Source organism: Rhinolophus sinicus, chromosome 4 (genome assembly GCF_057876585.1).
Source record: "Rhinolophus sinicus isolate RSI-liver-muscle chromosome 4, RSI-T2T, whole genome shotgun sequence".
Taxonomy (NCBI): Eukaryota; Metazoa; Chordata; class Mammalia; order Chiroptera; family Rhinolophidae; genus Rhinolophus; species Rhinolophus sinicus.
Genome location: NC_142504.1, coordinates 67,394,440 through 67,406,335, shown reverse-complemented (window position 1 = coordinate 67,406,335; position 11,896 = coordinate 67,394,440). Strand labels below are relative to the sequence as shown.

At 37.2% G+C, this 11,896-nt stretch overlaps 1 protein-coding gene across 3 annotated transcripts in view; it reads left to right on the top strand.

Moving 5' to 3' along the window:
• Positions 1-2,150: 2,150 nt before the first annotated feature.
• Positions 2,151-11,896, top strand: part of TWSG1 (twisted gastrulation BMP signaling modulator 1) — a 63,456-nt gene continuing 53,710 nt past the window's right edge. Inside the window, exons 1-2 of one of the 3 annotated variants that reach the window (XM_019712612.3) lie at positions 2,151-2,696; positions 4,086-4,242. In XM_019712612.3, the coding sequence (XP_019568171.1) occupies positions 4,120-4,242 (123 nt within the window). In that variant the 5' untranslated portion in view covers positions 2,151-2,696; positions 4,086-4,119. Of the gene's footprint in view, positions 2,839-4,085; positions 4,243-11,896 lie in introns of all 3 variants that reach the window. The other 2 variants (XM_019712610.3, XM_019712611.3) reach the window with 2 other exon arrangements.

The window sequence follows — 11,896 nt, the reverse complement described above, 5'->3', positions numbered from 1 at the left end:
CACTACAGTTACCCCTGCAGCTCTGATTCCCAAACTGCCAAAAAAGATCCAGGGAACACTTGATATTCACCTGGGTTTCAACCACCATTTGACCGTCTAGGGTATATCAAAGACAATCTTTAAATTAAAAATAATGGTATATTTTTTATTGTTACCAAATTAATACAAGGAAAGACATCAAAAAATGCAGACAAACAGAAAGAAAAAACAGCAACAACAAAAATCACTCATAATCTCACCAAGAGATAACCACTGCTAACACCATGGTTGTCTTTCCAGGTCTTTTAAAATAACTGTAATGTATACACAATTTTTAATATTAATTCTAAAATATACACATAACTTTAAAATTTGATATATTATGAATATCCTTCCATGTCAACAATATGCATCTGCAACATTAATTCTCAAAATGTGATCTGGAGACCCTGGGGATCCCAAGACCTTTTCAGGGAGGTCATGAGTGCAAAACTATTTTTATTTTAATTCTAATACATTATTTCTCATTTTCATTCTTCTCTCACAAGTATGGAGTCGTTTCCTAGAAGCTACATAATATATGATACTGCGACAGTTTGAATGCAGAAGCAGATATGAAAATCCAGCTGCCTTCTATTAAGTTTAACATTAAAGAGAATAGCACAAATGTAAAAGAATGCCACTCTTCTCACTATTTCTTTTTTGTTTTAGAGTATATACTTATTTTTTATAAAATATGTTATTCATGTTACCATAAAATGGAGTCTGTTTTAAATGAAAGAAAGAATAAATATTTCTTAAATATCTTAATTTTAATTTCAAAAGTTTGATAGATGTAGCACGCATAAACAAAACCTCTTTGGAGCCCTCAGTTATTTTCAACAGCAGGGGTTCTGAGACCAAAAAAGTTTGAGAACCTCTCATCTACAATGTTATTTTTTAATAGCTGATTTAGTCCATTGCACTGGAGTATGGTAATTCATTCAACCAGTTCATAATGCCTAGAATAAGATCCTTAAAGTTAATTTGTATGCACTCAATTACTTCTTTAGAATAATTTTTCAGGGATGATTTTAAAGATGTATACTTATTTACTTGTACAAAAATAGGCTAACATCAATAATGCAATCCACCCATTCAGCCAATTAATTCTTTCCATTCTTTCTGTTTTCTTCCAATCAACGAAGAGGAATGTAAGGCATGTAAGATTCCTACTAGCTTTACTAGCACTAGGTCACTATTTCCAAGGGGAAAATACCTTGTGGATCATGTATCCCATTGGGCTCCAACTTAATCACTGTGGAATCTTTTAAAATAGCAAATTCCTAGGGTTGTGGGAAAGAACTAAGTGCAATTCCAAATTGCCTTTATCTACATGCTATCTGTTGGTGGAATGAATTCATTTTTCCAAAACACAGGCTGAAATGAGTGCGGGCCTTGCATGCTTCGGCAGCCCTCTCCTACAGAGGCTTGGGGTGGTGCGCTGTAGCCACTTGTCCAACCGTCTGTCCATCCTCACCACAGGCCAGTGAGTTCCTTGTGCGCTAGCTCCCATGGCGTCTCCTTCCATTTCCAAAGCTAAGCACAATGCAAGGCACTCACTAAGGGCGCAGAAAATTTTAGTGAACTGCTGAAGGAAGGCTCTACTCTTGGGGATGGATCCTTATTCAGTCGGTCTGAGGCAGATCTCAGAAACCTGTATTTTAATAAATCCCGCCTCCGACGTCAAATAACACGGATTCAAACGTCAGCTCTCCTGGGTAACGGTCTAGGCTACTGGACCACTCAGTGCCTCAGTCTTGTATCCCCATAACTGGGCATATAACAGCCCCGTCACAGGCTTGCTGTGAGGATTCAATCAGCTCGTGCACGTCACATCTGAGTTCCGTGACTAGCACATGATAAGCCCAGAGAATGGGCCTGACTGGAGCGTTGGCTGGAGCCTGAGGTAGGATGGCAAGGGACCCAGCCATGCGGGAAGGGAAAGGGGCTGAGGGAAAGCTCTCGTGGGCGCCGGGGTGGGTGTGGCCCTGAGGGTGGGGCCTTCGTGTGGGCCGGGCCGGGGACAGTGAGGGCGGGGCCATGAGCCTGGTGGGCCCGGTGGAGGGGGAGGGGCCGGAGGGGGGGGGCGTACGCTGACAGGAGCGTCCCGGGAGTGAGAGACGCCTCCTGGCGGGAGCTGACGGCGGCGGGGAGCCGAAGGAAGGCGGAGAGAAAGGGGGCAGTGGAGAACGGGAGCCAGGGCGGGGAGGGCGGCAGGCTGGCCTGTCTCTTTAAGGTGTCGGAGGCTCGCGGGTACAGCGCGGAGGGACTGCGCGGAGGCGCGGCCTGGCTCCCTCGCACAGCCCCGAGGCACGCTACGGGTTCGGCCGACCCGCCGGGGAACCAGGGCCAGGCGGCCTCGCGGTGCCGCGGCTCACGGTGAGCGAGAGCGGGCCGGGGCAGCTTCTGCAGACGAGAGGGTCTGGGCCCCGAGCTCGGGCCTGTGGAAGCCGAGGCGGGCTTCTCCGGAGCCGGGAGAAGCGGAGCTGCTTGCTCGCAGCCGGAGCCCCGCCTACGCAAAGGACAAAGTTGGGGTACCGCCGCCGGTGGGTGCTGGGCGCGGGCAGGCAGGCCGGGATTGGCCCCGGCGCCGCGAGCCGGCGGCACCTCAGCTGCCCCCTCCCTGAATCGCTGGTGCCCGCAGTCCTGGCCTTGTCCTCGTCAGCGGCGAGTCGGTGAGCTGGGGCTGAAGAGCTGCGGTGGCCTCTGCCTCCTTACGGGGCAGCAGGGTCTCGGCCCAGCGGTACAAAGGCTGCTGTCAGTGCCATCTCGCTTGGGATCACACACGGGTTGCCAGAGCCTGAGAAACTGGTCACTGTAAGAAAACAGTTTTGATGCGGTATTGTTCTTAACTCCTTAGAAAAGAACAAGAAGCCCTTTAATTCTGTTATCTGCTTTGTACATGCCCTATTTACTTGAATATTTTTTCAGTAAGATTTTGGGAGAAAGATGAAGACAACTGTAAGAGAAGGGGGGAAAATCCCATTTTTGGTTCTGGAAACTAGTTCTGGAAAAATCCGTTTTCAAATACCTTCCTTGGCCTCCAGAAATATGTACTGGTGGCTCCAAAAATCATACTACTTGGTTTGTGTTGTTAAATAAATTAGATAATTGGGTTACTAACGGTCTTTAGGGAAACTTTGTGGGCCCCGGTAACAAGCCAGGGCTTTCTCTTTAAAAATTGAGTCACACTGTGTACAAAGCCCTTTCTTCTTTTCACCTTCTTACTGTTTTTTGCATTACACTATTTTACTTAGAAAATAGTGTAAAAGTACAGGGGCCCTATAAACGCATCTCTGTACATCAGTAGTTATTTATTTTAATTGATTTTATTTTAGGGGTGTGTTTTAACCCCAAGAAGTTTATCTTCTCTTTTTCAAAAGTTTAATAGCCGTGTTGGTTTTTTAGCCACTGTCGAAATTTGTGCTGGTCTTTTTTTTTTCTTTTTCTATTTAAACCGTAATATCCTCTTAATTCTTCTTTGAAGAATCTATGGTACATGTGGTATAGAATCAAAAGAATATCTTCACAGTCTAGTAAGACTTCTTAATGCAGTTAATAATTTACTATCCCCTTTGTTGTTTGCTAAATTATTTAAGGAATGACTGTCAACTCCTTTCTTTGAGCTGCTTCATTCTGAGTCATTATGTTAAGAGACAATGAGATAGTCATCATCACTAGAATAATTTGCATTTTTCAATTTTGTTTTAATTCTAAAAGTTAAAATATTGTTAAATGTTTTCAAATTACAATACAATATTAATAGTTTTTATACAGGCTTAAAGTTGAATAATGGGCCTAAAACTAAAGTTGAGTAGTCTGAGAAATTTCAGTATTCTAGATCTTTGAGGATGGCCAACAAGACATTACTATATAATTATACGGGCTTTTTTTTGCATGTTTAAGCTTTCATTGAGTGGTCTTTAAATGATTACTCAAAAGTTTTTAACACAGTCAATCTTAGTTTATTTGTTTTGTTTTTCATTTTTGTATTTGTTTTTACTCTAGCACTTGCCTTTGAATTAAAGGTGTTTGTTTGTTTGTTTGTTTGTTTGTTTGTTTAGCTTCCTGGGAGTTACTGATTGTCTTTGAAGAAACATGAAGTCACATTTTGTTGTTATGCTTCCTCTAGCCATCCTGGTGTTCCTGACATGGGTCCCTGTGTCACTGAGTTGTAACAAAGCACTCTGTGCTAGTGATGTGAGCAAATGCCTCATTCAGGTAGGACTGAGTCTTTTTATTAATATTAAAATACATTGTAGAGCAGATATAGAGTGTATATATAATACTGCGTATTAGGTCGGGGCCTTAGTTACTGAACCGTGACACATTGGTCTGGGTTTTTACCCCATAGTTCTCTTGCATACAACCAAGGTCAGGTTCAAGAAGTTCAGTACTGAAAATAATATCTATCATATAAACCTGCCATTACAAGATGATGAACATTCTGTTCAGGTGAATTAAAGGGTTCCCTTGTATAATATAATTTATGTAGCAAAGAGGCTCAGTAACTATAGAAAAAAAATTAGCTAGTCAAATATTAGACAAATTCTACCCTAAATATAATTTGTTAGTTGTCTGTTCTGCGTAAGAAGTTACCCCCAAATATAGCAACTTAATGTAGTAAACATTTATTATTTCATGCAGTTTCTGAGAGTTAGGAATCTGAAAGCAGTTGAGCTGGGTGGTTTTGGCTCAGGGTTTCTCACAAGGTTGCAGGCAAGTTGTTAACTGGGATTAGAGAATCTGCTTCTGAGATGCTTGACAGTTATCTTTTTCAATTATCAAGACAGTGATGTAGCTAGCTACCACTGTCATTTTTCTGAAAAGAATAGTGAAATTAAGTAATTGGCTTTGGAATGTGGTCTGTATTTGACTCCAAAGCCTATGGCGTTTCCACTAATCATACTGGTTATCACTCTTCAAAAAGTTGTGTTAATTAGCGGTGAACTTTATGTCTTTTATAGATGTTCTCTGTTTTCTATCCTATTAGACCATCAGCAGTGTTGTGCCCTTTGTGTGTCTGTATTTATTAGCCTCCCTTCTAGTTAGTGACTGTTGGCTAAGAAATTCAGTAACCACACATACTAGAATTCTACCTATGTAAGTATGAGTCAGCTACCTCTTGGCTGTAATCCTGAAATGAGAGCAATTGTGTGTATGTATGAGAAGTGATAATGATTTTAATAGATCAGAGGCATTTTGTGTTTATTTCTAACATTTTTGTCCTTCTCATTAATAGTTGAAATTCTAGGAAGCCTGACCTTTACATGAGTGTAGTGTGCCACTGTCTCATACTGTTTACTCTTACTTTGAATTTCAAACCAAAATATTTAACAAGAGAAGTTTTTCGGTTGATTGGTTTCTTTTTTTTTTAATTTTGTTTTTTACTATGGACAGTTTCAAGCACAAATAGAAGAGACAAGAGTATAATGAATAGTATTTACAGCAGTCATTAACTCATGGGTACCTTTGTTTTATCTATATTGCCCTACACTGACCACCCGGCTCTGTTTTCATTTCAAGCAAATCCCTAATACTATTTTATCATAATTCTAATATCTGTTTCTTAAAGATAAGAGCTCTTTAAAACATAGCTGTTAGCAATGTAAAAATTAACAGTAACTATTCAATATCATCTAATTTTTTACATGAAAGTTTTGAATTGGCATGTCTGTTTAGGCTTGTGCTGGCTGAAAATTTTATAGCCTGAACATAAAGTCCAGCTTTGTGCTGTAGTCAGATGGGGACTCTGGGCCACTTCCCAGGTTGTTTCAATGTAGCTTCACTATTTATTAATATAAATAAAATACCATAACAATTGCTATATTCATGTTTAGGTGGAAATTCACTTAAATTCCAAATTGTTTTTTGACTCTCCAAGTCTATAATTTCCATTAGTTCAAATAATGAAAAATTAGATTTTCTTTAAATATCCTTGCTTGGTAAGAGAGTATTTAAAAAAGAAAGCTTTTGGTTAATATTGCTAAACACTTCCAAAGGTTTGTTTGTTTTGCTTTTTATTTTAAAAATTTGTAATACTTCCAAAATACTTCAAAAAGTAAAAGAGTACTATATAAGTGTAAAAACTGGAAAATTAAGTGAAGCTTCACCTGTTAAATGGCAATTGTAGTAAACTCATTGGAAAAAAGCTAGGACTTGGTAGGTTTGTTTTATTTTATTTTATTCCCACTAATTTACTGATGCTAACACTTCTGATTCCTGTTGTTCCTTCAGAGCCAAAAATCATGAAATTTTTTTTCTGGTGTAGTAGAGATAACTCCTCTGGTGCATAAGTGGTAAAGTATTTGAGGTTAAAAATATCAAGGGCTCCAGTATTGAGAATTTTCTTGTTTGTTTATTCGTAAACACTTATTGGACATTGAAATGAAATGTGATTAGTTCTATTTGATTGGCTTTCTGAACTTCAGACTGCAGCAGATTATTTCACATTCTAAGCTTTACTTTCCTTAGTATTACTCTCACTTTGGCTATGTAACAAATCACCCCAAATATCAATGGCTGAAAGCAACAACATTAATTTTGCCCATGTATTTATATCACACAGCATTAGCTGGGTAGCTTGAAGGTAGGGGACTGGAATTATATGAAGCTACACTGTGGATTACAATTGTCTTTCTTTTTTTTAATTAAAGTTTATTGAGGTGACAATTGTTAGTCAAGTTACATAGGTTTCAGGTGTACAATTCTGTATTACATCATCTATATATCACATTGTGTGTTCACCACCCAGAGTCAGTTCTCCTTCCATCACCATATATTTGATCCCTTTTACCCTCATCTACCACCGTCATTCCCCCTTACCCTCTGGTAACCACTAAGCTATTGTCTGTGTCTATGAGTTTTTGTTTCTTTTTTGTTTGTCTTGTTCCTTTGTCGTTTTAGTTTTATATCCCACATATCAGTGAAATCATAATGGTTCTCGACCTTTTCTATCTGATTTATTTCGTTCAGCATAATAATCTCAAGATCCATCCATGTTGTCACAAAAGGCACTATTTCATCTTTTCTTTTGGCAGGGTAGTATCCCATTGTGTATATATACCACATCTTCTTTATCCATTCATCTATCGAAGGACATTTTGGTTGTTTCCATGTTTTGGCCACTGTAAATAAAGCTGCAATGAACATTGGAGCACATATATCATTAGAACTTTCTATGATGATAGAAATGGTCTACATCTGCCCTGTGGCTAGTGCAGTAGAAACGAGCCACATGTAGCTGCTGAGTACTAGAAATAGGACTGTGTGATTGAAAAACAGATTTTAAAGTTTTAGTTAATTTTAATTAATTTTAATTTAAATAGCTACGTGTAACTAGTGGCTGCCCTGTTTGGACATCATAAATCTGAAGGCTCATTAATAAGTCTAACATCTGTGCTAGGAAGATTCTCTCTCTCCCTCCCTCCCCTTCCTCTCTCCCTCCCTTCCTTCCTCCCACTCTCCTTGTCTCAGTAGTGTCTATTTGACTTCTCCAGCGTGCTAGCTTAAGACTAGTCAGATTTCTTACATGTTGGCTCAGAGCTTCCAAGATAAGTGTCTTATGAAAGAGAGCTTGGAGAAGCTCTATTGCCTTTCATGGCCTCACGTTAAAGGTTATGGTGTTATTTCCGCCATAGTCGTAGGCCAACCTGATTCAAGTGGAAACATAAGCCTCACCTCTGACGGAGGAGCATTGGTATCACGCTATAAAGAGAGCATGTGGATGGGATATAGTGGTGTGGCCATCTTTGGAAAATATGGTCTGCCACATCTTTACTGTAAAATGAATTGGCTGGCTAGGTGATCTCAAAGTTTCCTTCTAGTTCTATGAGGTTCTAAAGAAAGAAACCAACTATTATGTGTTAAGTACTTTTTTAAAACTAGAGTGATAAAGCCCTCTTTTTAAAAAGTCAAATTGTTAGAAGAGTACATAATGAAAATTAAAATCCCTTGAGTAATTCTCCCTGCTCCTCATTCTGTTACCCAGGGAGAACCACTTTTGATCTAGTAACTGCTTCCATTTTTTACTTCTTTTAGTGATTTTTTTAGCCATATTGATAATTAATAATATGCTTATATTAATATTTCTTGATTTATAAATTCTAGATATTATGTATCTAAAACTACCTTTCTTTATTAGATTAGGATGTAACTCACTTACCATCCTCTCTTCCCCCACTCCTCCTGTGCCGTAATTGTTTCACTGTTTTTAGTTTCTCTCTTGGTTACCTTTTCAATTTCTAAAATGTAGTTAAACCTTTCTGTTCTATCATCTAGAAACACTATCACTTGATTCCTGGTAGAAGAGAATATTAGTAGCTCTTCTCTTTCCTTTTAATTTATTTTTTATTTTATTTTTTATTTTTATCAGTAGATAAATATAATTAAGTTTTAAGAAGAACCATGCATTTCTTTAGGAATCTAGAAAAGGGAGGGCTCCAAACAGTCTTGGGATATCGTGTGAAAATACCACTTAATATCATAGAAAGCAAGGAACTTACTTTCCTTGCCTTTGTGAATACTGCCCTCCAATTTTCTGCTTTTGGAAGGACTTCTGATGGGCTGTATTGAAGTCTGTGGGGAATGGAGTGTAACCTATACTTTTATATTGTCAAGCTTGATAACAATCTATGTTTTGAGGGGCAGTGTAGTGTAATGGTTAAGAGCATGAATTCTGGAACCAGACTGTTTGAATTTGAATTCAGTTCTGCCATGTATTAGCTGTATGACCGTGGGCAAGTTAGTCTTTCAATGCCTCAGTTTCCTCATCTATAAAATAGGGATATAACCATACCTACTGTGTGTGATTATTGTGAGCATTGGGTGTAAAGTACTTAGATCAGTTCCTAGCACATAGGTACTCTATCAGTAAATATTATTAACCTTATCTCTGTTTTGTAACTATATTTGAATCTTCCATGCTTTATATACAGGTATGTTCTAAAACTGAATAAAATTGTAATGATTATATATTATTGACTATAGTCAGTCACATAGGGTACTGATTACATTTCCTTTTTTGAATGACTGTTTTTTCTTGAGTTTCTAGTTGTCTTTCTTGATTTTGCATCATCAGTCATTAACACCTTATATTGTTTTAAATTCTTAGTCTGTTTTTCCCCTAGGTCTCATCCAAGCTGCTCTGTAGTACATTCCTGTTGTTACTTCCCTAAATTCGTTCCATTATTACTTTGATTCCATATCTTGTTCTTTCTTAATTTATTCATTTTTGTTGTAACATGCCTTAAAAGTATCTTCTATGAAAGGCAGTATTGAAAGTGAACTTTATAGGTCCTGCCTATCTTGAAAATGTATTTATTCTCACCTTATATCTGATTGGTGATTTGCCTGGATATAGAATTATATGTTAAAATCTTTTCCTTGGAAAATTTGAAGACATTTCTCAAATGTCTTCTTACTACTGGTATTCCATATTGCTGGTAAGAAGTCTGATGCCAATCTGTTTTTTATTCTCTGTAGGTGACTTTGTTAGTTTCTTTCTTCTGTCAGGAAACTTGGTTTTATCTCCTTATCCTTGGTTTGAGTCTTTCTGTGCCAGCTTTGTAACTCTTTTTTGGGAGGAGGGATTTATTTTAAGCTGAAGACTGGAATATTCCCTTTTATTATTATTTTTATATGTAATATCCTCCTTTCCTTTTGGAATTCTGATTAGTATGAGTCTATGATGAATGCTCTATGTTTTAGATTTTTAAAAACAGCTTTATTGAGATACATAATTCTAATACTATAAATTTCACCATTTAAATGTGCAATTCAATGGTGGTTAGTGTATTCACAGAGTTATGCAACCATCACCACAATCTAATTTTAGAACACTTCCGTCACCCTAACAAAAAAAATGTTATACCCATTGGCAGTGACTCCCCATTTCTTCCTCCCCACCTCTAGGCAATCTACTTTCTATCTCTTTATATGCCTATTCTGTACATTTAATATGAATGGAATCATACAATATGTTGTCTTTTATGTCTGGCTTCTATTATTGAGCATAATGCTTTCATGACTCATCCATGTTATAATATGTATCAGTGCTTCATTCTGTTATGGTCAAATAATGTTCTACTCTAGATATACTGCATTTAGTTTATCTATTCATCAGTTGATGGATATTTGGATTATTCCCACTTTTTGGCTATGGTGAATAGTGCTGCTGTGAATATTAGTGTATATGGTTTTATGTGGACACGTTTTCATTTTTTTTGGTATACGAGTATACCTAGGAGTGGAATTGCTGAGTCATATTTTCTCTGTTTAACATTTTGAGAAACTGCTAAAGTATTTTCTGAAGTTACTACATACATTCCCACCACCAGTGTATGAGGGTTGCAGTTTCTCTCCATCCTTACCAGCACTTGTTATTATCTTTTTTATAATAGCCATCTTAGTGGGTATGAAGTGGTTTTGATTTGCATTTTTTTAATGATTAATGATGTTGAGCATCTTTTCATGTGCTGATTGGCCATTCATATATCTTCTTTGGAGAAATGTCTGTTCAGAACCTGTGCCCATTTTTTAAATTGATTTATTTGTCTTTTTATTGTTGAGTTACAGTTCTTTATATATTCTGGGTACAAGTCCCTTATCATAGATATGACTTGCAAATAATTTCTCTCATTCTGTGAGATGTCTTTTCACTTTCTTGATGGTATCATTTGCAACAGGAAAGTTTAAAATTTTGATTTGGTCTAATTTATCTATTTTTTTCTTTTGTCATTTATGCATTTGGTGTTGTACCTAAGAAACCATTGCCTAACTCAAGGTCACAAAGATCTACTTGTATATTTTTCTTCTAAGAATTTTATAGTTTTAGCTGTTATATTTAGGTCTTTGATTTATTTTGTTGATTTTTTTGTATATAGTGTGAGGTAGAGATCCAACTTCATTCTCTTGCATATAGATATCCAGTTGTCCCAGCACTATTTGTTGAAAGACTATTTTTTTCCCCATTGAATTATCTTGGCATCTTTTTTGAAATAATATGACCTTAAATGTTAGAGTCTATTCCTGGACTTTCAATTTTATTCCATTGAGCTATATGTCTATCTTTATACCAGTACCACATTGTCTTGATTATTGTAGCTTTGTGGTGTTTTGAAATCAGGAGTATGAGTTTTCCAATTTTGTTCTTTTTCAAGATTGTTTTGATTGTTTGTGGTCCCTTGCATTACCATGTGAATTTTAGAATCAGCTTGTCAATTGCGCCAATAAAGCCAGCTAAGATTTTTTTTTACAATAGATTTTATTTTTTGGAGTAGTTTTATTTAGGTTTACAGAAAAATGGAGAAGAAGGTACAGAAAGATTCCATATATTCCTTTCCCCTGCACACACCCACTGTTTTCCCTGTTATTAACATCATGCATTAGATGGTACATTTGTTCCAATTGATAAACCAATATTGACACACTATTATTAACTATAGTCCACAGTTTACATAAATTAGGGTTAACTGTTTGTCTTGTACAGTTCTATGGGTTTTGACAAATGCATAATGTCGTATCTGCCATTAGATTGTGACCAGAATAGTTTCATTGCCCTAAAAATCCCCTGTGCTTCCCCACCTGGCCCTTCTTCCTCCCTTCCCCCAGCCCCCCAGGCCAAACCCCTGATAACCACTTCTCTTTTTTACTGTCTCTATAGTTTTGCTCTTTTCAGTATGTCATATAGTTGGAATTATATAGTATGTAGCCCTTCTAGGTTGGCTTCTTTCACTTAACAATATGCATTTATAGTTCCTTCACGTCTTTTATTTATTTATTTATTTTTTGGCATGATAGCTTATTACTTTCTATTGCTGATTTATATTCCATTTTATAGATGTACCATAATTTGTTTGTCATTCACCTATTAAGG